Source organism: Motacilla alba, chromosome 15 (assembly GCF_015832195.1).
Source record: "Motacilla alba alba isolate MOTALB_02 chromosome 15, Motacilla_alba_V1.0_pri, whole genome shotgun sequence".
NCBI lineage: Eukaryota > Metazoa > Chordata > Aves > Passeriformes > Motacillidae > Motacilla > Motacilla alba.
In genome coordinates this window covers 10,892,817-10,920,321 of record NC_052030.1, presented here as the reverse complement: position 1 = coordinate 10,920,321, position 27,505 = coordinate 10,892,817, and the positions used below count along the sequence as shown (strand labels likewise).

General features: G+C 47.7%; 1 protein-coding gene across 2 annotated transcripts in view; it reads left to right on the top strand.

Moving 5' to 3' along the window:
• SETD1B (SET domain containing 1B, histone lysine methyltransferase) overlaps positions 1–27,505 on the top strand; it is a 47,413-nt gene that overhangs the window by 9,677 nt on the left and 10,231 nt on the right. For both annotated transcript variants that reach the window (XM_038151940.1, XM_038151939.1), the window contains 3 exons: positions 1,938–3,113; positions 23,738–24,508; positions 27,044–27,214. In XM_038151940.1, coding sequence (XP_038007868.1) covers positions 1,938–3,113; positions 23,738–24,508; positions 27,044–27,214 — 2,118 coding nt within the window. The remainder of the gene's footprint in view (positions 1–1,937; positions 3,114–23,737; positions 24,509–27,043; positions 27,215–27,505) is intronic.

The following is a 27,505-nucleotide window of genomic DNA, read 5'->3' as shown; positions in this document are numbered from 1 at the left end:
TTACCAGCTTCTTTGGCTTGTCTAAATGTACTTTGGCTCCTCATTGTGACTTAAGAACTAATTTTAAGACATCTGATATTTGAAAAATATTTTTTTTCCTTCTCTCTACTCATAAAACTTCTTAAAATGCCATGATTTCATTAATTCTGTGATCAAGTGTTCTCAGGACAGGTAATAGCTGTACATTGAATATGAAAATCCCATTGATCTGGAAAAAAAAGCCTCCTCCCACCAAAGCATCCCAACAGCAGCAAGGCAAAACCCCGGTATTCTTTTAACAAAATCATAAAAGGGGTTGGTTCTTCCTTGCCTCCCAGCAAGGTGCTTTTAAAGGCAGGAGGGAGACAGGTAATGATTTTGCTGGGAGCCCTGCTATGAGTAGACCCTGACTGCTCATTTCTGCTACTTCCAGATCTCAAGTAAAAATGGGCAGATTTGTTCTTACTCTTTTTTTCAGGGTTAACAGCAAAACACTTAATTGATAGTATCACCCAAAGCAGTCCCTGCTGTAATTATCCTTAAGATTCTTTCTCTAGATATTGTGTTCATGTGTTATATTATTGTCCTGAATTGATTTTTTCCCAATTACCACCAGAGTTATTGCTTTGTGAGTAACTTTTAACTGTTTGCATCATAGTTTTGACACTAGGATCTGCCAACAAACTTGTTTGCTGTTGTAGTTCAGTAAATTACTCTTGACGTTTGCTCCTCCTCTCATGCAGAGCAGCAAAGATCTGACAGTTCTGCAATCCCTGCCTCCAGGCCATGCACAAACCCCACTGAAAAACACTCCACAGCACATCTACACTAAAGGTGCAGCAGTGTGGATGTTGTTAAGAACCAGCCACGTGCTTCCTGCTCGTTTTTGTGGGGTTTAGGACAGTTGAGGAAGAAACTTTCTTGATGTCTCTCTGGTCATGGTGTCCAGGGGGTCAAGTACTGAGTGGGTGAGACGTGTGAACATAGCAGGCAGGTGAGAGTTCAGCTTGAGTTTGATGGTGCTGGCATGTTCCAAGCAGGTCATTTTACACGTCTCTGCTTTACCTGTGTTTAAGAGGTCTCACCAGTTGACTATCCTGGTGTGCTTTTAGGCAGCTGGAGCTCAGTCCATCCTCTCTTGCTCCAGGAGGATTCTCACTGAGCTCCTGCTTTGCATTATGGAAAATTGATTCTGGAGCTGATGATAAGTGTGGCACTGTTATGACTCAGCAGAGTCTGAGCTGGAGCAGGGCTGCTCCTAGAAACCCCCTGAACGTGCCTGTCAAGTGAATTGCAGAGCAATTACTTGGCTACTCTGTAGGTTTGTAGGGTTTCAGTTTCAAACACCATAATCAGTAGCATTCTGAGCATTTGACTTTGTGAAAAGCTTTAAAATGATCTTTTTCTGGCAGTTGAGAACTTTTTGTATGTGTAGCCTTCTCCCTTGTTGCAGATGAGTGGTAGGGAGGATGGTGGGCCATCTCTGCTGCACAGGTTTGGCTGCAGGCTGGCAGTTCACTCATTTGTATGTTTTGATTTGTTCACAAAAAAAAAAAAAAATTTTTGCATCTCAGGCTTTCCTTGTTTTCTTCCCCGTTTGCAGCTTAGACAAGCATTACATAGTTGCTAGAAACTGCAACTCTTCCAGCTGAAAGTGGTGTGGAAGTCTCTTGTTCACCTGATGCTCTTGGGGGTAGCTTACAAGGGAAACTTGTATCCACTTTCTGCTTCCTCTTGCAGACAAGTTACTCTTTGCCTGACTTTCTTTTAAATCAAAGAGGACTGTTAGCAACAGATAATGGTTTGTGTTTTCAGGGATGCTGTAACCTGTTTATTTTCTTGCCATGGAAATCAGCATGAACTCTGGGGTGCTCAGCTCCTCTGAAAACCAAATAGATTGGACAAATATCATTGTAGGAGTGTGTGTTTAGGTGCTTTTCTCTCTTGTGCTGTTACAGTTGACGGACTCCCTGAAGCGCCTGAAGGACAGTTCCCTTTCTTCTGCGGGATCCTCCGTCACCCCAAACAGCAGCACGCCCTTTTCCCATGACACAGCCTATTCCAGCTGCCGGCAAGACACCCCAAACTCCTACAGCCAATTCACCCCACAGTCCCAAGGAACACCCCACACCCCGCGCCTGGGGACGCCCTTCTCCCAGGATTCCACCTACTCCAGCCGACAGACAACGCCTGTGTACCATTTTGGGCAGGACAGCGGGTACAAACCCAGGAGGCACGAGACGAAATTTACGGATGCGTACAACCGTCGCCCGGGACACCACTACATGCACAACTCGGCTGGGGTGTTCCGAGGCACAGAGCATCAGTTCAGTACATTCAAATCCCATCAGCAGGAGCCAGTTCAGTTCTCTCACACTCCTCCCCTGAGCCACTCTAGTTCTTCGAGCTATAAATCTGCCTTCTCCCCCTATCAAGCACCAGCTGTTTTTCCCCAATCCGACGAGCAGCCGTTTCCCCAGACTTCCAGGGAGACAGAGTACCGGAGACCTGCGCCGCCTCCCACCGAGATGGTCGTGGAAAGCAGCGCTGCCCCGAGTATCGATTTTGTCCCAGTGAAGGAGAAACCGGAGGAGCCTCCGCCCTTGCCCGACTCGAACTCTGTTCCTGAACCAAGCACAGCGTCCTTCTCTCAGACTCCAGAGAGGAGTGAGACTCCTGGCACCCCCACCATGGAGACTGAGATGCAGCATAACAGTTTAGACTCAAGGATTGAGATGCTCTTAAAAGAGCAGAGAACAAAATTACCCTTTCTTAACGAGCATGACTCAGATAATGAGATCCGAATGGAAGGTAGCCCTATTTCCTCCTCTTCTTCCCAGCTCTCCCCCATCCCAACGTACGGTTCGAACTCTCAGCCCGGTTTCAGGGGGCAGACGCCTTCCTCGCGCCCTTCCAGCACAGGCTTGGAGGACATCAGCCCCACACCCTTACCTGACTCTGATGATGATGAACCCATCCCTGGGACAGCTTCTCTGAGTCAGAATTCCCGGGGGACATCGGAGGCCAGCATGACTCCCATCGATCAGCTGAGCAGGACCTCCAAAATTGAGACCTTGGAGGCTAAAGAAATGGTGCCTGGTGACCAGACTCCAACGTCAGAAAAAATGGACGAGGTAAGTGAGCTGGAACTGAGTTATGAAGCTTTGCATGTGTCCCCACAGCTGGACGGGGTGGGGAATTGCACTTGTTTTTGTGTCGTCAGAGCGTGGGGTTTCTGGTGGCTTTTCCTTTTACTCGAGCCAGCTGGAAATGAGTTAGATGTGACACAAAGTAATGGTCTTAATCAATTTGCAGTCTCCAGCTTTCTTTATTTATAATACCAGCCTGCTGCAATTTATAGCTTCAGGAGAGCTCAAGGACTGCACAAGCCACCAAAGTTTGGCCAGTGCTCAGACTGTGTGAACATCCTGAGTGTTGACAGACACTTAAGCCACTAGAGGAGTTAATGGAGCACTTTCTGCCATTGCTGTGGTCCCTGAGCAGGGGTGTGTATGCAGGCACACACTTGCCTTAACGGGGCTTTCATGTTGCACTGAAGTATGGAGTGTATAGGGTGTTTGAAAGCTCTCCAGCTATTCCTGCCATCTGGTTCCAAGGGGAGACAGTTGCTGGGTTTTGATACTCACTTTTCTCGGGAGAGAGGGAGTATTTGAAAGGGGGAGGCAGTTGACTTGTGGGGGATGTGCTCCACTGAGTCTTCCAATAATAGAGCGGAGCTTGTTGCCTCTGCCGGGGCATTTGTGGCTGAAGGGGGAGACAGAGCTGAACAGCGTGGAGTGGTGCCAGCAGACAGGAATCATGTTGCATGGTGTGTCTGTTTGGGGGGGTCTGTTGCAAGAAATGTGGGTATCACTGCAGTGGATGTGTTGGTCCTATCGTGCCGTGTCAAGGAACAGTCAAAATACAGATCTTTGCAAATGCCAGACCTTTCTCCTCAGTGTTTATAATGGTCATGCAAGCAGATGAAACTGCTGTCCCTGGTGTGCAAGAATGCTGCAGTCAAGAGGGTTGGACTTGTGTAAATGTCCCGAGTATGGTAGATCAATTTAATTTACCCATGAAAGTTTATTGGGGTTAAGCTGGCAGAATGGGTTTCCCTCCAGTGGTTTGCAGTCGTGAGGTTTTCACCAGAGAAGTGTTTGCATTTTGGGAGAGGAGGAGCTGCTCCCGCAGCCGTGGGCTTTGCAGGATGCTTCACAGGAGGGAAAGCTCTGCAGCAGTAACACAGTGCAGGTCTCAGTGCTAACTAGTGAAAACAATGTGACTGAACTGGATATTTTGTTTTTTTCTGCATGCCTTTCCAAACATGCTTGTCCTTGCAGTTGCCAGTTTAGCCTTTGAAACAGTTCAGCTGCTTGAGTTCTCATTCATCATCCAGGCTGGCCCAGGCTCCCCTCTTGGGAGGCAAGTCCCTGGCTGGTGGGGCCTGATGATGTGTTAATTAGGAATGGAGTTTTGATTCCTTAAGCTCCGGTCTGGCAGGCTTAAGAGGGGACACTGTTAGTTTGACTAAAAACCAGTGAGGAAGACATGCCTCATCTCCTTGCCTTTCTGGGTCTGTATCTGCTGTCCTTGCACTCCTGCAAGTGTGTTGCAGCCAATTCTGAGTGTGTTTAGGAAGATGGGTAGGTGCCAGCACGGTGTGTGGGGTCAGGCACTTCCGTAGCTGACACTGGGTTTGGGGGACTGGCTGGGATGTGATATTGTAGGTTGTGATGTGGGGCAGCAGCGTGCTGATGTTGAAGCCCATATTAAGTCTTTGCTTCCCCTTAATGAGGTGCTGTTGTCAGAAGTTCACGTCGATGGTTCTGTGATACAAAATTATGTAAGTGCCTCAACCCTCTGCAGAAGTCAGAAGGGTGGTAGCAGGGTTTCCATGCAGGTCATCACTGCTTTATTTGTCTCCTTCCCCAAAAAAAGTTGATTTGTTGTTGGAGCTGTTTATTTAAACTTCCTCTTGGTTACAAATCACACTGAGCTATTCTGACATGTTTGAAAAGTTGCCTGCGCCTTTCATTGCTCCTTGTGATGCAGAAAAAACGATCTCCATGTGTTTTTGCTTCCTTTCCCCACCCTTCTCCCCACATAGTTTTTTGCTTTAGAAAAAAGGCTCTTCTGGCTTCCCTCTCTTTTGCTGAAGGAGCAGAGCTGAACAGTGACTTAACATAGGCTGAAATTTGAGCTGCAGCTTTCCAACTGAGTTAGAGAGGGGCATTGAGTCTGTGTAAGGGCTGGAAAGCTGAACCTCCAGCTTCAGCCTATTGTGATACCACTATTCTACTCCAGTCCTTCACAGAGTCCTCCAGCGAAACAGAGGGAAGGCAGACACAAATATTTCTTGTGACTGTGTGGCTTGGGGAGCAGAGGAGGGGTGATATCTTAGTGTAGGGAGGCTCATTAAGTATCATAAGGAAGCAATAAAGGGCAGAGAGTTTGAACTTATTTACTTAATATTTGCCCCTTCAAGGGTCAGAGCAGCCCCAGGCCAGCTCTCTTTGGGTGGGTGCTGTAGCTGGGAAAATCACAGGATTCATGAGGATGCCAGCAAAGTCACAAGGAAGTTTTTCTTGAGGTGATCAGTGCTTTTGAAGGACTTCCTCCTGTTTCTCGTGAAAACAAGCACGATTTTTGTCAATGATTGCTGATACAGTAACATCTGTTCTATAGGTGAAGTGCTGTCAAATCACCAGGCAGATTAACCCCCCCAGACTCACCATAAGTAAAGGAGGTACAGCCAAGCCCAGCAAATGCTCTGATTTATCATGCAAGACCCTGGAGTTTGATTTCAAGATCCGGTATGATACTCCTAAGCCAGAGTTTGGCAGGGATTTTGGGTGTGGGAGAGGAAGGGCTCTGCATCTGTCTGCAACACCTAACCCGGCTAATCTCAGAGCAGTGATTAAATTCTGCAGAGAAAGTCCAGCTGAGCTTAGCCAAGGGACCAGGCTGAGAGGTGGAACAGTGGGATTTGGGCACTATGAGGTAGGGGGAGGAGGAGGATCCTTTCCAAAAAGAACAACCTGCCAGACAGGAAGGCAGGGCAGAGTGGGCTTTTTCAAGAAACTGGAAGATGGCAAAGAAAAAAAGCTGAGCTGCATTGTTATATGAGGGAAATTTTTGAGGGAGCAATGTACAAACTTTCCTTCCTATGTGCTTGAGAAGATAAAAAGGAAAGACTTGTAATGATTTCTTTTCACAGGATTTTTGCTGTTTCGGAAGTGCAAAGGTTAAGTACGTACAGTTTGACGTTTTGACATCCCATCTGAGCCAGGTCTTGTTTTGGCTTGGCTTGTGGCAGGAAGAGGCCCTGCCTTTGTGCTGGGGAGGGTGACAGGATTGCAGCAAGTCACTTTGTTGTATATTGATGATGCCTTTCACGTTTCAGCTTATGAATGTGTCAGTTTGTGGGCACAGCCAGTGTGTAATAGGGAGACTGTATGGTTGACAATGGTATTTTTCCAGATTTATAAGTACAAAAGCACTTTTTAATTGAGGGATCAGCAGTCTCCTGTCCTCCTGGTAGTTCGGCTAAGCACTGAGTTACTGAGGTGGGAGGAGTGCCTTAAAAATGCCAAAGATCATCATAAAAATAAAGATCCTGAAGCATGAATGAGATGAGAGCAGTTCTCCTGCTGTTCGCTGGGAATTTTAGCAAATGGTTTGGGGAGTGAACTGGGAGTTACACAGTGCTCAACAGCCCTAGAGACCCTGAAAGCCACTGCTGTCAGCAGCTGTCTCATCCAGCTGTTGGGAATGTTTTGAATGCTGTGCTGGGTGCTGAGGTGCCTCTTGCAGGACAGCGTCAGCATCCCTGGGAGAAGCCGTGTGGATGCAGTGGGTCCTGTCACAGCTGCCCAGGGGGAATTTCCCAGCTGTGCTTACACACAGACAAGGTGGGTCAGGCTCAGCCCTACAACAAGCTCTGCTGAAGTCCCTGAGGTTACATCTGGGCTGAATTTGCCTTTTGTATTGGAGCATCTTTGGGTTCTTGTGTGGTCACGGCCAGAACTGGAAGAAATTTTTGTTGAAGTGTCATATTGTCCCTCTGGAGCCTTAGCAGGATGTGATGACATTCCCCTCAAGACACTGCCTCGTGTCTTGTGTGGCTCCATGCTGCTGCATCCCCATCCAGCCTGGGCATTGTTTCAGTAGCTGGTAAATGATTGCCCATTCCTGCAGAGCCAAATTCAGCCTTCAGTTGTTCACACTCTGGTGAGACAAAGCAGAGCCCAGGTGTTGTCCAGGCACTGAGAGGAGCTGCTGAGGGTTTTGGTGCTAGCAGTACCTGCAGTGGTTGCCCCAGGGGCAGTTGATGCTCCTTGGAGCTGAGCTGGGCAGGAGCAAGTCCATCTGTGCCTGCAGGAGGATGTTCTCTTCCTGTACCCTGCTCCCACCCATGGATTGTGTGGGTTGGAGGCAGCCCCTGGGAGGAATTACATGGAGCTTCCTAAAGGTGAACCCAATCTTGCTCTGCTGAGGGGCTGAAGAGCTCAGAAGTGATTTATTCAAGGTAAATGCACATTAAGGCTGAGAAGGTAGATCCTTAAGAGCCAGGAAATTTGATACCTTCGTTTCCACAGTAACTGTGCAAGAGCCCTTATGCCCATTGGTAGCTGTTAGTATTTATAATATATATGGGTACACCTGGGATCCAGTTTACAGCTGGAGTGGGATTTATCATTTCTAGAGAGAGATAGGGAGAGTAGATGGGGGAAATGGTTGTTCTGAATGTAGACTTTTAATTGAAGAAGGGAGAAAAACCTGAGAGCTGTGATTTATATCCAGTCTCATAAACACTTTTTCAAATTTTCCTGCCTTCTGAGCTCTTGCAAATGCGATCACGCCTGACAGAACCGGTTCCTAATGGAAACTCAAAAAATAGGTATCATGTTATGACCATGAATTTCCAGAAATGCAGCCAGCCAATGCCCAGGCAGCAGAGATTTGGATGACTGCTGTGGTTTTACATGTGAATTACACCAGCCATGCTAAACCTGTGAAATTAAAATGAGAGTGAGCTGCTTAAGCTGTGGGTTCAGTTCTGCCCTCCCTGACCCACACGCAGCAGCAGCAAGAAGCCACAGGGACTTCAGGGGATCTTGTGGAGTTTAAGCTTGTTCAGAAGAGAAAGGCAGCACACAAATCCCTCAAAAGGTGATTGAAATGTGACACTACAGTGGCCACTGGCCCCTTTGAGAACTCAGTGATCTGTTCAGCCACTGAGTCCTGAGGAGGGAGCAGGCTGGGGCGGGACTGCAGCCCTGCATCCTCCTGATTGTGCTGAGGGCTGAGGGTCAGTTCCTAAATAACCTGACCAAGGCAAGGATGTCCTGGCTCCCACTGCAGTGGAAGTGCAGGTTGTTATTTTTACCTTTTTTTCAGAATTGGTGCTGGAAGACCACAGGCAGGGATTGCTTTCTTGTGCACTGATTCATTTACCACATGACAACCTGCTGCTCCTACAAAAATTTATATGAAGCAGAGGAGTCTGTTCATTTTTGCTAAGTTGTATTTCACTTTTGACTTTTTGTGTTTGGCTCTGATGTGATTCTTGGAGTGCTTGCAGAGTGATTAGCAGAGCAGAGAGCTTGACCAGACAAATGTTCACTTGAGGAAGGAGCAAGAGGTAACAAGCCCAGTGTCAGTTTTTACAGTCCCTTTTTCAGAGCAGTATTGCATAGGATCCACCTGGCATTCCTGATGATACACCCCTCATGCACGTATGCTTGTGGGGGGAAAGAAACCTGAATGGAAAAATATTTGACTGTTTGTGGTTTGGTTTTTTTGGATACCAAACAACTCCAGTAGAGTGAGAGAACATGTCTCTGGTTGATAACAGAGCTGGAAATGGTGAAATGCTCTGGAGTGTAACTGAAAAATAGAAAGCAGGTTGTGGTTGGGAGGCTGAGTGGTTCTTTTGCTCTCACACCGGGCCAAGGCTTTGAGGCTTTTTCATTTTGCATACCTGATAGAATTGACATTGCCATTCCTTTTTATAAATCACTGTTGCTGACAATGCTCTCATCACTAGCTCAGTTTGTTCTGTTTCTCCACCAGTGACTTTGTGTAATTTTTCAGTTCCTGGCAGACTGGCTGTGTATACTTGAACTGCTTGTTAATAGGTAGAGCATTGCTTATTTTGTATTTGTGTAATCTGTAGATGCCTCTGCACTGCAAAGTAAGATCCAAATTATGTTTAACCATAGCACATAACTTATGGTGGAATAATATCTGCAAATCTGAGCTCTGCAGACCATCCACAGTTAGAGAGCCACTGGCCATCTTCCTTTTGCTGCTTGCAGAGCTCTTCCTATTCTTTACAACGCTCAGGATTTAGCAGTGACAATATTGAATGTTCAGATGTCATAAATGCAGGCTGTGAAGCCTCACACTGAAGTGACACATTTTCCTCACAGTTTCTCCAACCCATTATCATTCCAGTTGCGTTTCGCATCTGATGGCTGTGAAAAGTGACCAAGGGAATGCAGACAAGTTACTGGATGGCGGCGTGTGTTGCAACATGCAGTGACACTGAGAAAACGTGCCAGTGTGTTAGGTAATCAGTAGAAATATTGAGAAAATAATTGCTGTTAACATATTGTGCTGGCAGCCACCAGAACAGCACTAATTTCTGGGTCTGGTTGTGAAGATGCCGGAGCAGCCGCTGTGTTCTATATGTGTCTGTGTCTGACACAGAGCACTGAGCAGACGAGCTCTTATTCAAATTTCTGCTGGCTGCTGCCTTTCCTGGAGTCCTCTAAATAGATACCGTTCATCAGTAGAATGTTTTTTCCATACTGCATCAATTTTGAGGCCCGTGACTTTGCCACCCCCCTTCTGTTAATTTTAATTTTCAGTTTGGGGTACTTGTTTGTACCTAGTGAAGATGGGGCAGAACTCAAAATGAAACTCGTGAGATCGTTAACTCTGTGCATCACATACCTGCCCACGAGGGCTCCTTTGACCCAGACATGTTACTGCTGTCTCAGGATTTATTATGAAAGTGCAGTGCTTGCTTTTGGAAATGCCCATTCATCATGACAAAAAGATTGCTCACATTTTGTGCTCCTAAAAACAAAATATTTAAAAAAACAAAGAAGAAAGAAAATGGTAAAGGACAAAAAAAAAAAAAAGTTTAAAAATGTTTTTTTATTTGCATGTTGCTAAAATAAGGTCAGCATCTGCTTTCACACATTTCCAGCAGTGCAGACAGGCCTCGTGAAGTGGAAATGGCAAGGCAGTAGATTGAGGTTTCTCATTTCTCTCTGGGCTGGAATAGGTGGAATAGGTTTGCTCCTCTGGCTGCTGCAGGGTATTTCTCTAGGAGCAGTTTGAGTAGAGGAAGTTGTTGGTGGCTTGGGCTCCGGCAGTGGCTGAGCACGGAGGACACCGCCTGCGCCGGAACCGAAACCGCCCGGACGCGGAGCTGCCAGCAGTGCCCGTGCTTGGCAGGCTTGCTGCAGAGGGGGCAGGCAGCTGGAGCTCACCTTGCAGTTTTCCCTCAACTTTGGCACTTTTTGGTGGTGTTTGGAGTTGCTGGCTGCTCCGAAGGGCTGTGTTTGGACTGTGTATTTCTGTGGAGTTGATGACAGTGTGCTAAGTGCAGTTACCACACACCTTTGACCAGCTCACCTGCATTTTGCCCAGTCTCTCTCAGTATCAGGCAGTAAGTCAGGGAGATAGTTAGAAAAAAGGCTCTGAGAATGGGGAGGAAGAGGAGGAGAAACAAAGATGATCTTGCCAAGGTCGAGTCCTTCCTGTCTCACCTCCTTGCCTGCATCTTCAAGCATTCAAGGTGGGATGTCCTCAGGCTCACTGCTGCCCAGATTCCCTGTGCCACTGAGTGCAATGGCACAGAGCCTTAGGAAGAAGAGGGCTGAGCATGGTGCAGGGTGGGTGTCATCAAGGACTGATGGGATTTTGTTTTTCCTGGGCCTTTTTGCTGTCCTGATCAAGGAATCTGATGTCTGCTGCTTTTGTGGGTGATGTGGGATGGGAGTTGCTCTCTTACATCCAGATTTTTTCCACAAGAACTGTGCTTGGCAATGAGCAGTTTTATGTTATGTCCAAGCAGCCTGTCCTCCTCCTGTGGTGCAGGATCAACATGTGTTGCACACTCCAGGGAGACATTCCCTGTGCAGCCTGGGGAGGGATTGCTGAAGCAGGCGGCTTTTTTCCAGATTTCCCTTTTCCCAAAGGAGCTTGTTATTTCTGGTGCCTTGTGTATCCCAGGCAGAACAAAATATACTTATTTGAGGTGATAGCAGTGTTGTTTGGTGGAAGCAGGAGCTGGTGTGATGTTGGCATGTGGCTCTGGGGACTGTTTCCAGTCCTTGTTGCTAAGCAGTTGCCAAATGTGGCATTTTGGTCGGCAGATGTGGCTGAGAGTTTCCAGTGCAGATAATTGAAATATTGTCTTTGAAGGATGCAGATAAATGTGAGCAACTGTTATCATGGTGCTACAAGCATTTTGCTATTGTCAGGAAAAAGGAATACTTGGAAAATATGAAAATCCTTCATACTGCATGAAATTATTCAAATTGCAGTAATACATAAAGGGCAATCTACCAGTGGAATGTATGCCGTGGAGACGTGTGTGAAGGGATTAATTTTGACAAGGGAATCTCAACAAATTTATTTGCTTGTTAATATAGTGTCAGGTGGGATGTATCTCCCAAATTACCTCAGAAAAGTGGTAACAGCAGATGGGTTTGCAAAGCTGAGGTGTGTTCCAGGTCAGTGAGAGACAGGCAGGTGGTGAGGGTTTGGTGGCAAGGGGCAGCCCAGCAGAGCCCTGATGGAGGATGATGTCCTGATGCTGGGGTTGCTTTTAAATTCCCTGGGAGCTGGCATTGTGCTGGGGGCACCCAGCCTGGCTGCCAGGCTCCAGCAGTCAGCTGTGAGCCCTGCTGGGCTGGATGCTCAGGCTTCAGCTTGAGGGAGTTTTGTTGCATGACTTTGTCTTGGGTTGTTGCTGCAGTCAGAGAAGGGTCAGTTTTTGCAGTATTTTTACTGTTTTATCTGAGCTCTGTATCAAGAGCGTTGCATGGTGCAATTGTGTTAGTGAGGCACAGCTTTAGGATCATGTTCCGTGGGATGCATTGATGGTGGTTGGTGATCCAGTGACCACTGTGAAGCTCTGGTGCTTCAAAAGGTGCTGAGGCCAAACGGTGCTAAGTAACAAATGATGAGCTGCAAACCACCACAGCAGCTCTTCCTGCAGAGCTGCTTAAAAAACAAAAAGATGCCCATGCCTTCCAGCTGGCCACTGGATCAGTGAACAGGGCATGGAATGCATGAGCACAGAGCTGTGCTTGCCTGGTTTTGTGCCTTTCTCACAACTGTTTCACAAAACTCTTTAAATAAGTAACCTGGCTTTTTTAAGACTTCATATATAACTTCAAACTAATGAAGCAGTCTAATAGGAATGCTGCTTTTAAAATACCAATAAAGAGCTGTGTGATGGAGAGAGCTTTAGCTGTGTCTGCTCAAGAATGGGCGGTGGTGATGCTGTGCTGCTGTGAGCTTCTGCAGGGCTTCACTCATCTGGAGCGTTTCAGCAAAGCTCTTTAAAGCAGGTAGTAAAGAAGTGAGTAAAGGAAGTGTCACCAGCATGGGGAGGCCTAGGAGAGCCTGAGAGCTGGAGTGGTGGGTCTGAGGAGCAGAACATGGATCACCTGGTGCTGGCTGCTGCTGAAGGACTCTGCCATGGACATGCTGCCCTTCCACTTGAGCAGTCACCTGTGGAAGAGCTTGATTACAGCTCTGCTGCAAGAGAGAGCAGGAGAGACTTCAGACTGACTTATGAGTAAGCAAGGAAAAGGCACATCTTTACCTTTCCTTGGCTGTCTGTGTTGTTGGGGGTTATTTCCTTTGGGTCTGCAGTGGGTGCCTTGCAGCAGCCTCTCAGCAGCTGCCCTGGGTCCCTCCTGACCAGCAGATTAGCAATGCTCAGCTCAGTAGCTGCTGCTGGACCTGTCTTCCACAAACATCTAATCCATTATTCAGCCCATCTGCACTCCTGGGCCTGTGCAGTATCCTGCGACAGTGCAGTGCACAGCTGAGTTTTGTTCTAGGGGAAAAGTGTTTTCATGTGTTTGTTTAAACCTCCTGCCTGCTAATTAGGGGACAGGTGGGGAAATCAGCACACTTTACCTCTCCTCTCTTTTTTGCATATTTTATGCCTGCACAAATGGCAGTGGGAATGCAGCCCAGCTGGGGGTATTTCCACTCTGGTGCTTTAGAACACTTGTGGTTTTACAATTTATTTTGCATACAGTGTGGATAGTTTGATAGTAAAAGTTTGGTGTCTTCTTGAAGGCCATGAGAAATGTTGTGTCCTGCACAGGGATTATTTTTGTTAAGGGATCAGTCAGCTGTTGGCTGCCAACTAAGATTATGTTTTTATTGCCCAAACAGAGTGGTAGGGGGGAAAAGTTGCATTTCCCTCACTGAGCAGGTGTTGAAAAAGGACAGCTTGAAGATATTTCTTGCTCTTTGTCTTAGAAAAATATTTTTATTGTTTTAATTAATATGTTACATTCCTCAATTGATGAGCCTGATTCTGTCCTCTCTAACTGCATGCACTTAGTTAAATCTGAGTACAGCAACAGAAGAAAAATCTAAGCAGGAAATAAAGCAGTGAAAAATTCAAGCTGTCTCCAGAGAGAAGAGAAATGTTACCAAAGGGGAGCAGTTTCTTGCTGGCCTCACCCTTACTTTTAAGGAAGAACATCTACTCAGCTGCTGGAAATAGGCTCCTCAGAGTGAAGCATCTCCTGTGGTCTAGCTGGGTTTTAATGCATCTACTGCTTTGCTGGGAAGGACTGGTTAGGTTTGTGTTGTAATGCTCAGAAAATGAGGAGCTGCTAAGCTCATTAGGGTGCCTCTCATGGCTTGTGGTCACTGCTGTGAAGGACTCACAGCCAGGGAGGGTTTGTGTCTCCTGAGCCTCCCATTCCCTGGGGCCACTCCAGGCTGTGTCCCAGCAGACCCAGAGCATTTGTGCCACCTCCAGTGGGGGCTTTCTCCAAAGTGGGTGAATGCTTTTTGTCAGTCAAGATCCTGCAGGCTGGTTGAACCATCTTCTCTGCAGCAATTTTTCTGGGAATCCAGAAACGGAGCAGATGTCCCATTTTCCTGTCTGGGGTCATGGTGGTGGCTGTCTCCAGAACAGAAAGCCACAGGTTTCCTTGTCTGAAACCATACCATGCAGCCACCATGACTGCAGTTAGGATGATAACAAGGTCCTAAAGACCCGATTAACAATGTTCCCTCTTTCATGCATATTTCTTTTCAAATAGCTGGTGCTGGGCTAGAACTGAGCTGCTGGAAGGAGAGAGGTGTGGAGGGCAGGTGGGAGTGAGCAGGAGAGCCTTAAAGGATGAGACTGATGAATAATCTAACAAAAACTCTTTTCTTTTGCCCATTCTTCTTCAAGACCCAAAATTCCTTCATTTCTGCCCTCCCCTCTGAGGAGACTCAGTGCAGGTCATGTTAGGGACATCCAGGTCTTGCAAATGAAACCGCTGTTGGTACTAACACTGAAATGCAGAGAGCACTGAACAGGACACTGGAAATGCTGCCATAACTGTGACAGCCACGTGATTTCAGCTGCTCAAGGGTACAGTACTACTGTGTAAAAGGGGAAGAGTATCAAACTGGCCTAGTTGTGCTGATTAGAAGTGTTTAAATACAGCATGTGTACAACCTATTCTTCAACATGCTGCTATCAGCTGGGGAGCTAGACTGTTTTCCATGCCTATCTCCTTTCTTATCACTCTCTTGGTAGCAAGATCTGAATTCATGGCTCCATTTGACCTAAGGTTTAAGTATGAGGGTGAGGTCAGGGGCTGGCATGTGAGCTCCTGCCTGGCACTGAACTGTGAGGGATCTGTGTACTCTGCACATGCAGTTATTGCAGGGTGGGTTTTTTTTTTCTACTTACAGGTGGACTCTGATCTAATGTTGCCAGTTCCCTTTATCTTTGATTGCAAAGTACCTTCTTTAGAAATGTGGGTGCATTTCTGCACACTGGTATGAAGAGCAAGAGTTACAGAATCATTTGGGAATTGAGTCCTCTGTATACAGTGTGATTTCTTCTGAATTCCTTGCTTTTCTTTGCATCTTTAGAGAAGGGGATGCTGCCTCGAGCTCTGCATCTTTTGTGTGTGGACAGACCTTAGAATAAAATAATAGCTGAGGTATCAGAAAATGACAGAGCAGCCCATTGCATGTGTACCGGTGCCTTTCTGTTTTCAGAGACTGTTCAGTTCCTCTGATTTGGCTGGTTAGTTCCCAGAACTCTGCATCACTGAACCTGGTGTCTGGAAAGGGCTTTACCTGGGTAAAGCCAGTCAGGCTGTATGAAAGTCTTTGGGAAAAGCAGAAAACATTCCCTGACTAATTTATCTGTAGGGGGTATTTTCTTGCCACTCTACCATCCTTTTATGCATGACTTAGCTCCCCAGCCGACTAAAGCCTTTGAAGTTAGATTGCAAATAGCTCTTCAGCTATCCCTTCCCCCATCTGAAATAGGGAAACCAGAACAACCATTGCTGTGGAAAGAGCCTGCCTTCTTACATGGCTTCCCAATGTTAACACCCCTCTCTTTTCCTCCTTCCTTTTCCCTACCTCTTCCTCCCCCCCATAAAGAAACCCTTTTTTTTCCCCCTTAATAAGATCTACTTAAGACTTGAGGGAAAAGGCCATGGTTCCATGAGATGGTAAATCCAATTTTAGGGTGTTTCATATGTGATGAAAAACACCGTGGCTGCATGACGCTGGCCCTGAATTGGCACACATTCACCCTGCCAGTTCAGATTTGTCCACATAATGCAGGAGGGGCACTCACAGGCTGCCCAGGCCTCCCTGGGCTGGGCTGGGGGCAGGGACTCCCCATCTCATGTTCTCGCTGTATTTTGTGACCTGCCCAGTTGGGCGTTCGTGTCGGTCTCCGCTCAGATCTCTGCAGTCTGGGTGTCTGGAAGTTTCCAGTGTCAGCGTTGCTGAATGTGGACCCCAAATATGTCATGTTGGCCTCTCCCTGAAGACACCAGAGAGTCTCTGGTGCATGGGAAGCCCAGAGGTAATGTCTGGCTGCTCCAAATATCCCTTCTTCAATGATCTTGCTGACAGGAGCAGTGTAACCACATCATATGCCGTGAGGTTTGCAGTTTGGAGTCTTCTCCTCTTGGGAGGGAGAAAGACTTGAATTAAGCCATCCTCTTTGTAGATGGCTTGCTAACAAACAGAGCAACCCCCTCAACCTAGCTCTCTTTGCTAGTTTATCTCTTCAGGATTTCTGCTGAGGCAGATCAGGCAGTTGTTTTCCCACTGGCTTAATTCTTAGCTCTGAGGATTTCTGTCCTAGGAAGCTCCTGTAGTGGCCTCTTGAAATCCACATTGAAAACTGGACTGTGGTGCTGTCTTGCCAAGATAATGGATTTTTGAAAGTACTGAATGATGATTGAGTGTTCTCTCCTTGGGATCCCATTCCTCAAGTTGACTTTTTTTCTGGATCAGTAAAGATCTGTTTACCTCAGACTGTACCACACAGGCGTCCCATCTCTCTCCTCTTACTTCACCTAGAATTGTCTGTCCTTCCCTGCACCACTTGCTGAATGAAAGAAGTTCTTAGCCTTGTGGAAATGCCTAGCAGCTGCCTAGGTGGGTGTTTCTTACTCCAGGATCTATTTTGACTTTGGAAAGAAGAATCCGTGCATCATTTCCTACAGCCCCTGGAGATCCTATGTACAGTCAAGTACAGAACTCCTGTACTGCATGAATTTTCTCCTGGTTTTGGTGAGGATTTGTGTGGACCATTTCATGCCCTGTGTCACATCAAGGGCTTTGCTTTGGGAAATACTGATTTAAGCTACTGCTTAGTTCCTTTCCACGGAGATGTTGATGTTATTCCACTGTCCTGCAGGGAGACAGGATAATCCCCTCTGGAGTCTGAAACAGGGCCTCGAAGTGTCAAGCCCCATTTCAGCTGCTCAGTGCATGTGAAAGCCTGCAGGAAGTGTGGTGTGGATTTGCATGAGGCTGGATTGCTCTTTGGCACTGCTGTTCATCCTACAGGAGTTATTTTGGCTTGTTTTGTCATCTTGATTCACTAGATTTTCTGATGATGGCATGGACTGTTGGGCAGCTGTCCAGCTCTCCTGCTGTCCTTAAAATATAAATCAATTTACTTCTGTTCCTGGTGTCAGGAAATACTGGAAGTGAGTGAGGAGACCTTTTCCCTTTGTAAGCATTAGCCCCATGTGCCTTCTGCTCTCAAAAGCCCTTCCTGCCCTACACTGACAGCCCAGTTGAGCTGTCATGCTCATCCTTCCCTGCATCCTTCCCAATCCCTACTTGTGGCATCTCCCCATGTGCAGGATGCTCCAATTAGGGACCAGCACCTGATGGAGCACACTGAGACACAAGCAAGCACGTGGCATTTCCTTAGCCCATCCCTCTCTTCTGGGACCAGCAGGGTCTTCCAGGGAATTCTCCCTCTCTCCTTCTGTGGTTTGAGATATCAACTCAAAGTTCCCTCTTGGCCTCAGGAAGGAAAGTAAGTGGCGTAAATTGGGCTGGTGCTTGCAGTGCTGTTTGTTTACAATGAGCACTTGGATATTATTGTCACTTGTTTTACTTGTTGGGCAGCCCTGTAGGTGTGGGGAGCGTGGTCTGTGCCAAAGAAGTGCTGCAAGTAAGTACCAGACCAAAAGCAAACCTGAGCCAACACAGTGTGTGTGTTAGGTGGGATATTGTTGTCACAGAGAGCTTGAATTCTCCTTTTCAGGTAGTGAGAGGCACTTTGGCAATTGGTACTGGAGAAACCAAAATATCCAAGGAGTGTCTCTCCATCTGAGAGAAATCCCTGTTCTGTTAGGGCCTTTTTGGTGCCCCTGTTTGTGGGACACAGCATTGAGTCCATCGCTCTGATCCGTGTGTTTGCAGCCTTTGCTTGTGACTTCATTTATGAAGTGCTGTATAAATATATAACTATAAAACCCTTGCAGTCTTCTTTTCTAGAGATAGGATCACATGTTGCTGGAGATATTTTATAATCACTGATTAGTAATATGTAAATATTTCCATTTGCCAATTACTGAGCTGGGCATTTTATTATAGTGCAGACACCAGAAAGTTGTTCCAATTAGAAGCTGCTGTGGTTGCCCTTGCAGGCTCTGACTGCAGCGGGAGGACAGGAGCTCTCCCAGCTGCCCAGAGGAGGTTGAAAGACCTGACTAACCCACGGGGAGGAGGCAGCAACCTGTTCCAGCTTCAATCCAGGCTGCAGTGGTGGCAGGCTGGCCACCACGAGCCACCACAGGCACTCGGGACAGCACAGTGACCTGACCAGGCTGGAAAGCTCACCCAGGAAGGTGCAGGCAGCAGTTTGCTCTGTGTTTTTGCTGTTGGACTGCTGGCAAACCACCTGGAGTGGCTCTGCCCTCCTGTACTCCGTGTGTGCCAGCGAAGCACCGCCCTTGAGCGTGTTCTTCCCGAGGCAGGGCTGTAATTATGGTTAGCAAAGTAAAACTACTTGTGTGCATTGTAAATGAGGTGCCGAGCCTGCCCTGTTCACGCCTGACAGGGTGAGGTGTGAATGCTCAGCAGGGTCCCTCTGCCATGTCCTCCTGGTCTCCCAGCAAGACAAGAGGCAGTTCAGAGCCTCGGCTCCTTGTGTGCTTTGCCTAGAACAGGGAACCTGCAAGCTAAAAGCAGATTACAAATGAACAAAGCAATACTCTCTGGAGCCCTCGCTGGGTTTGCAAATTTTGGGCTGCAAGAGGTATTTGGTGTTTAGTCTATTAGCAGAGTGAATGGTGGGATTCTCTGGGCAAACCTGAAAGGAGTTTTTCAGTGACATTGTCTTGGAGGAGGAGTTGCAGGTGTCTGGTTGGTGACCTCAGGCTTCATTTTTGTTCTGGATGGCGGCGTAAGAAATGTGGCAGGTTTGAAATGTCTCATTCTCTTTAATGTGCTCTGCTGAAGGCGTCTGGGAAGAGAATTGTGTGTTAGAGAACTTGAGCTGGTTTCACCCAGGGATCATCATGGCTGTTTCCCTTGTCAAACACAGAGCACAGGCAGTGAGGAGCCTGGTGTGAGCCCAGCGTGGGGAGGCAGCTGGAGTTGGGTTATAGGAGGTCAGAGGGACCTGAAGTCTGTTCTTCACTCTGTTAGTGACTTGGTGTATGACCCTCTTCAGCCAGTTGTCCTTTCCTCCTCACCTCTGAAGGCTTTTCTTGCCCTGCTTTTTTGTAAGGATGAAAGGTGAGATTGATCACTTATGATTTTTTTTTTCAATGCTTGCTTGGACTTAATCCAAAACCAAGTGATGACTGTTTAACCAGGTTAGGAAAACTTTTTTGTTCAAGGGTCCCTTCTTCTTTAAAGTTCTAGTTTTATTGAAAACCATGAAGGCTAATGCCCTTGTGCTGTGCTGAATGCCATTGATCCTGCATTTCATTATTTTGATGCACCAGAGCTCAGCCAGGTAATGCCAGAGTAGTTGCTATGTTCAGTGGTACAGTTCCCTACCTCAAATATCAGTTACCTGGTACCCAGCAGAATGTTTCAGTGAAATGAGCTGTAAGCTGATGGTGTTCAAAATGTGTTCTGAAATTCTGAGTAAATTCTTTTATCAGATGGCCTTTTAGAAGGAAATGGAAGTTTCTCTGCCTGTAAGAAAGGTACTGAACAATGTGTACAGTGAAGGTCCCAATCACTGCCAGGGTGTCCGTGCTCCTCTGGGTCGGGGGATGGAGCAGCCTCCTCACATCTGGAAGCTGCCAGGTCTGCATGCAGATATTAGGATGTAGTTTCTTATCTCTGGAGGTATTAACATACACGCTGGGTTTGGCTCTGAGGTGGGATCAATACCCTGTAGCCAGTGGCTCTGCCCTGTCACTATTCCAGCTGATGGAGTGGCATCCCAGGATGTTCCCTCACTTAACTTAAGAATCTCTGCACACTCTGCTGGTGTTAAAGGTGGCAATTAACATTTTGGGTGAACAGTGAATGAGGCCATTTATAACCAGTTACGCTGACATGAATCTCTCCCAACAAATTTGCATCATTAAAGAACCTTTGGAAAAATGTGTCATGCGTATAATTAAATACCTGTTTTGCTAACTCTTAATTTAATTAATCCAAAGTAAAGATGGCAGCACACATTAATTTAGCTGGAAATGGCATTTCTCTCAGTGGGCTGAAGAGAGGTTTTCTGGTGGCATTGTACCAGGTGACCTCAGAAGCAGACAGGTGAACTCTGGGACTGATTGACACAGGGTTTTTTTTGACGATGGCTGTGACATTCTCGTAGCAGTATGTATGTCATCTATCAGCTCACTTTTTTCTGCTTGTGAGAGCAAAGAGGGAGGCCAGCTAGAAGGCAGTTTCTTTGAGAGGACAGCACAGGTGCTTTTCAGCTCTACCCTGAGAGGTATTTGGTAGCAACCATAGTAAATCCAGGTTCAGACAGGTGAATGAAAAGAATTTCAATAACAGAAGATCTTTCTATGTCTCCCCTTGCTTTTTCTATCTGTACCTTGATCTCTTTCACTTGGTGCCTACATTTTTCCCCCCTTAGATATGAGCAGTTACAGGAAAGTCATCCGCTTTAAATATTCGTTACTCTCAACTTTCTTTAAAGAGTTCCTTGTAGATGAGCTTTTGGTTTGACCTCTTTCCTAACCTTGTGATTCTTTTCCCCCTGCCGCCTGTGCCTTTTCTGATTCTTTTCTCCCTGCCATTTAATCTTCTTCTCTCTCCCTATCCATCTTGCCTGGGGTAAAACTGGAGCACAGACTGTGTGCACTGTGCAAGTGGAGGTGAGTTGAAGCCCAGCATTGTAGGAAGCAGGGAATCTGTTGTTGCTTCCTGTGGACCCATCTGAGCACCAGAAGTGGAAAAAAAAGAAAAATCTTTCAATCTTTCAAACACTAGTTATTGCTTTAGCAATTCTCATTTCAACTTAAGTAAAAATTAATGCATGTATGGATGTGCCCTAAGGTGTGGAATCCTGCTAGTCCTGCCACCTCTCTGCAATTTCAGGACTGGCTTTTTCTATGTGATGTTTCCTTCAAGAGGGAAAACCAGCCCCATTTATCAGGCAGGGCTCCAGTCATTGGTACAGAGGCTGATGAGAGGCTGCTGTGGATGGCAGTGGGCTCTGGGTGATGGGCAGGAGCACACAAATCTGGTGTGGCAGGACAGGCTGGGAGCTGCTGGTGCTCCAGGCTGGGAGGGCTCTGGCAGAGTGCAAGGTCCTGCAGGAGGCACTGGGGAGAATTTGTGGCATGACACTGCTCAGTGCTGGTCTCCCCTGAGGCCTCATGAGGTGACTTTTCTCTATATCCCATCAGATGAGACGAATGTGAACTTGGAGCTGATTTTGTCTGTCTTTGGTAGCCTGAACACTCCTGGCTTTCTATCCTGCGCCAACCTTTAGCATCATCCAGCGTTTGCAATTGGAGCCAGTGCTTTTAACAGGGCCTTTTGTGTTCACTTACTGAAAACCAGGGTCTGTTTCACAGGAATCTTGTTTACACCTGCCACAGCCGTCCTTTTTGCTCTTCCTCTGCTCCTTTCACTGGAGCTGCAGTGGTTGAAACTGCAGAATGTCCTTTTATTCCCTGGCATCCTCGGCGTGGGACGTGACCGCAATAGAGCAGCTGGGGAGAGGATGCAGGGTGTGAGACCCACTGACAAGTGTGAGCCAGATGTGGGCAGCTCAAGGGCATGATACAAGTGGGCTTTGGAAGGACTCAGGTGCAATGGGCTATCACTTCTACTTCTGTTTTAGCTGTTCAGTTTAGGGTTTACAAAATAGCCCTCGGAGTTCTCCCTACATGCACAGATGCACTAAAGTGACTCTGACTACAGGGAAGTCCCCTCTCCATCACCATTACCAGGGGTCAGTAGCTCTTGCTCAGGGTTTGCCAGGTGAATGGTGTCTCCTTGTTGGGCATTTTGGGCACTAAAACTGTGAGTGGCTTTCTGGGGGTGCCCCAGGTGCTGCAGGAGGCGGTGAGTTGGTGCTGCAGCGGAGGAATGCGGGGAAGCCAGGGCAAGGGGAGGTGCCAGGACTGGAGGATTTGCACAGCTGCTGTTGCAAGCCTCGTGCTCAGCCTGCTCTCTGGTGGTAGCTGCTGTAGCAGAGATGACCTTTGATAAAACGGGAAACATTTGGAGTGATTTGGATAGTTGTGGTTGCTCAGTTTCACACAGTGACAGTTTGTAGCAGAGTCAGCTCAGCTGCTCCTGCTTTTGTTTGCATACGCCAGGAAGAAATTCACAGGTTAAGAATCAAATCACAGCGGCTTCAATGTGAAAACTGCCAACAAAGTCTGCTCCTCACAAGGTCTTCCCAGAACTTCCAGGTTCTCCAGTGTCTGATACTGCTCTTTCCTTTCACACTGGAGAAACTGTTAGGAGAGCAGACAGAAGAGGCACCTGCTGGCATGAAATGTAGAGCAAACAATAAATATCTTTGAGATCTACAGTCAAATTTGGCTGATAACAGCCAGCAGGTTGCAAAACTCTTGCCAGGATTGTGACAGAGAGAGGCACTTGATGGAGATCTCTTCCTGGCTCCCAGGGCAGCGGGAGGGCTCTGGCCAGGAGGAGCATCCCAGCTATGCCCTGGGCTGGGGAACACAGGGTGGTTCTTCACTGACATCAGCAATGTGAGACAGGAGGTTACAGGGACCTGTCCTGTCTGCTGCCATCACTCTAGTCAGAGATCAGCCCCATTCATGTTTCCTGGATAAATTGTAACCCTGTGGATATGTGTTCCAGCAGTATTTGGTTACTGTATTTCCTGTCAGGGATGTGACAGTCATGTGTGGATTCTTGGTGCTGGAGACACCTTGAGGACTGAAGTGCCTGTAGGACAGAGTGTGCAGGTGTGACCCTGTGCTGTTGAGGATGGAGGTAGTTCCTGAGACTTTTCTTTTGTACGAGACCTAGTCAGGCAGCTTTGAAACTTCAGAGCAAGCTGGCACCCTCTGTTTTAATCCAGTTTCCATCCCTTTGGCAGCAGAGGTAGGACATAGTTTCAGCATTTTCTACAAGTCTGTATTTCTTGTGGCTATTCATTTTGTGCCAAAACACAACATAGGCTGTGTCTTTGAATCCCAGCATTTATGACTTTGATGTTTAAAAGCAATTTAACCAGATTTGGGGTTCTTTTTTCCCATGTGAATTGCTGTGGTCTAGTCAAGACAACTTTTAGTAGCAGGAGGAATAGTGTTTCCACAATTAGAGGTTAGGAGTTGACAGCAAATGAGCCAGGGATTATAATTAAAAAACAGGATAATTAGTTGTGCGTGGAAAAACTAAGGAATAAAAACTCATGGTGTAGTGTACCTAGGAGTACTAGATGCAAGTAAGAGATAAAGTATCTTGCAGTAAAGGATGTTTGGACTGTGTGCATTTCACCAAGCAGGGGAGCAATTCCTCCTGCTCCATAGAAGCCGAGGGTTTTGTTCAGTTGGTGCTGATGCTCTTTTAGAAAGCTTTTACCTCTCTGATTCTTGAGGTCTGACACGGAAGAGAAAAGCTTCAATAGGCACCAGCTGCACAGTGGGCCCTGTCTTTTCAGAGCATCGCTCGCTTTTCTCCGTTCCCAATTAAAATGTGTGTTAAACTTAGCTTTTGTTTGAAGCAGCCCAGCGCTGTGGTATTTAATGTCAAGAGAATGTGCTCGTCACCTTTTCTCTCTCTTTTGTGGCAGGGTCAGCATTCCTCAGGGGAGGACATGGAAATCTCTGACGACGAGACCAACCCTGCGCCCATCACCAGCGCGGAATGTGCCAAAACCATTGTGGTGAACTCCTCAGTCAGCAACACGGCCGTGATGGCCCCGTCCATCCCCCCGCTGCCACCACCGGGATTCCCTCCTCTTCCTCCTCCTCCTCCTCCGCAGCCGGGCTTCCCGATGCCCCCGCCGCTGCCTCCGCCGCCGCCGCCCACCCACCCGGCCGTCACCGTGCCCCCGCCGCCGCTGCCCGCCCCGCCCGGGGTCCCTCCGCCTCACATCCTGCCCCCGCTGCCCCCGTTCCACCCCGGCATGTTCCCGGTCATGCAGGTGGATATGATCAGTGTCCTGGGCAACCAGTGGGGTGGCATGCCCATGTCCTTCCAGATGCAAACTCAGATGCTGAGCCGCATGATGCAGGCGCAGAACACGTACCAGTACCCACCTTTCATGACGGGCCGGATGCAGTTTGTGAATCTCCCTCCCTACCGCCCGTTCTCCATGGGAGCCGCTCTCGCCCGCGGGCAGCAGTGGCCACCTCTGCCCAAGTTTGACCCCTCGGTTCCACCCCCGGGTTATGAGCCGAAGAAGGAAGATCCCCACAAAGCCACAGTGGACGGAGTCCTCCTGGTCATAGTGAAGGAACTGAAGGCCATCATGAAAAGGGACCTGAATCGCAAGATGGTCGAAGTGGTGGCATTCCGGGCGTTTGATGACTGGTGGGACAAGAAGGAACGTCTGGCAAAAGTGGGTTTTCACATGCTGTGTCCTGGGTCCTGGGGAGAGCTGTTCTTAGTGCTTGTGGCCAGTGTGTGGGGTCGGCAGGTGTCTGGAGCTGACTTTAAAAAACCCAAACCCCTAAATTTTCATGTACAAGAGGAAGCTGAAGTTTAGCTCCGACAAGCTAAGGTCAGATGCAAGAGGAGTGTTTGAAACCACCAAGCCTCTGTCTTGTGTTCCCCACTGTGTGCAATGAGATTTGTGGGTATTTCCAGTTCTGCCCCCTCCCCAGTGCATGTACAAAGCAGCAATTAACTCAAAAGCTGAACATTGGCCAAATACACCAAGAGTTCCAGGGATTAGTTGAGAAAACAGCTTTGCATGAATCCTCTGATCCTTTCCTCACCCAATTTGAAGCGTACCTCAGCCAGCAAACAGCTCTGTGATTTAATGTGTGGTGAATTTGTCACTATCCAAAAACCCTAACGCTACAGAAAGGTTAATGCAAGCCTCAGAATTACCATTGCAGTGAATTACTGTAAAAATAACAAACCAAACCACAACCTGCAGGTAGGTCTGTTTCAGATGTCAGTTTTCAGAGCAGTATCCTCACCACCTGTTTTTGTAAACCAGTTGTGTGTTAACTCTGGTGCCTGGGAGAGCTCCTTGGCTTTCTGGAGGGGTTGGTCATGCTGCTGCTTAACAGCTGTTTTGTGACAGTGTAATTTACTGTGGCTTAGAGCTGGCTGGCGTGACGTGCAGCAGAAACCCCTTCCCTCTCCTGACTAACGCTCAGAGCTTTTCTTCTGCCAGCAAGCGTGTGCTGACAGTCTTGGAGGAGGCCTGTGAGTTTCCAGGGCAATGAAGGAAACAGATCCAGCAAATAGTTGCAAAAACAGCAACTGAAACACTCAAGAAATTGTTTTAAAGTAGACATCTGCGGTGAAGAAGCAGAAGCAAGTTGAGGCAGATCTTTAGGCTCTCTTACATCCCGAGTTATGGCTGGATTTGGGGTGTTCTTCCCTCACCTGGGGTTTATAAGCCATTTTGGGAAGGGAAGCTGACTGTACCACAGCAGCTTGCCACAGTCTTTGCCACAGGTTATGTTGGATGTGAGCAGTGTAATTGAAAATATGAAATTGCTGCATGGAAAACCACGTGTGCTTTCTGTCCAGGAACAGAGATGCCAGAACCATTTCTGCCCCAGGGCATGTGTTACTGTTGTGTGCAGAAAAACCTCATAGATTTCAGAGCTTTCTGCTAGGACTGGGACAGGATTCCTTCTCAGGCACAAGTTGCCTGCTTTTGCGGAAAACAAAATACAAATATTCAGCTTAAACTGAATATTTAACTGTACCTTCCCACTGCTGGTGTCTGTGTGTGTGTGAGGAGGGCATTACTGGGCTCTTTGGTGGCAGCTGGAGGTCAGTTCCCCATGTGCTCTGCCATCACACTGATTCTGGCTGCTGTATTCCATCAAAGGCAGCTGATTGATTGATTCCAGCTCTGGCAGCTGATTGACTTCCAAGAAGCATCATGCCCTAGGTAAAGGGTGGGAAGGCTCAAGGATAAATCCAGTGTCCTGGGTCAGGCAGGGTGGAAAATGTATGGTGTGAAAGCTGTGAAAGGAGCAGGTTGCTGGGGAAGGCAGCACATTCCATGGACATTTCTGCCTGAGCTAGGGGAGAGCTTTTCTTTGTTCCCAGATCTAGTGGTGGGTTAGGTTTGAAAGCCTGAGTAAGGTGCATTAAGCAGAGTGCCAGGAGTAACCAGGCATCCTGGCCACAGAGTGCTGCTGCTTGGATTCTCTGCTTGATATTCCCATTAGTCTTGTCCCTAATTAGCGGGAGAGCTGAGCTTGTGCTGCCTCTTTGGTGATTACAGCCCACTTCAGCCTGTGAGCTCTGTGAGGGTGTGCAGAAGGAACTGGGGTGTTGTGCCCTGGGCTGGTGCAGGTGAGTGTCACCTCCAGTGCCCCTGGCTTGGGCAGAACATGACATGCCACCATGTGTGACATTCTACTGGCTCGTCCACCTCTCCACAGCTGCAGAGGTCTGAATTCCTGCTCTTCCTTCACACCTCAGCTCTGGTGAAAAAGGATTTGTTAAGGCTGTGTGTCTATTTTGTAGACCCTTTGGTGTTTTGCCTAAATATTTTGCTGTTCCCAGGACTGGAGCCTTCTGACAGGTTTTGTGGTCTGGGGCTCTGGTTGCTAAGGAGAGCCAGGGATGTGTGTGATTTTTGATGCACTATATTTGGCCTTGCTCAACAGAAGGAAGGTGTTCCCAGCTGGAAGGTCTGGAGTTGCTTTCAGTTATGTGGGTTAGCAAGGGAAGGTAGATAACACATTGTTGGGCTGCCTTGCCTAAAGCACGCTCCAGTTATTTGTATTATTCTGTGCAGCTCTCGTTCCTTTCAGGTGTGGGGCACCTTCAGATACCCTCAAAGAAACTGATGCCTGGGCAGGGCAGTGATATTTCCCAAACCTCAACTGTTTAAATGGTTTCCAGACTTTGTGTCCTTCCCAGGAAACTTCTCTCAAATGTGCCTTCTCTGTTGTAGGCGTCTCTCACTCCAGTGAAGTCTGGAGGAGAACTGGAGGAAAAACCAAAGCCAAAGGATCGAATGGCCTCTTGTCTCTTGGAGAACTGGAACAAAGGAGAAGGGCTGGGATATGAGGCCATCGGCTTGGGCATTGGGTTACGAGGGGCCATCCGCCTGCCATCCTTCAAGGTGAAAACAAAAACTCTCTTCCTTGTGCTGACATCCCCCAGAGGAGCCTTAGGAGGACAGACCTCGCTAGGTTTGTGCCCCAGAGCCCTCAGGCTGTTCACCCCACTCTGTGTTCACTCAGGGGGCTGCTTCTGACCCCCCAGGACCAGAGCAAGGACCCTCTGTTCCCTCAGCTTTTCATCCTCCCCTCGTGTGAATTGTCTGTAGAGGATCTCCCTGCTCTGCAGGGGACAGGGGACATTTGCCTGTCTTTAGGACACAGTGTTTCAGCATGATCAAAAAAATACATGT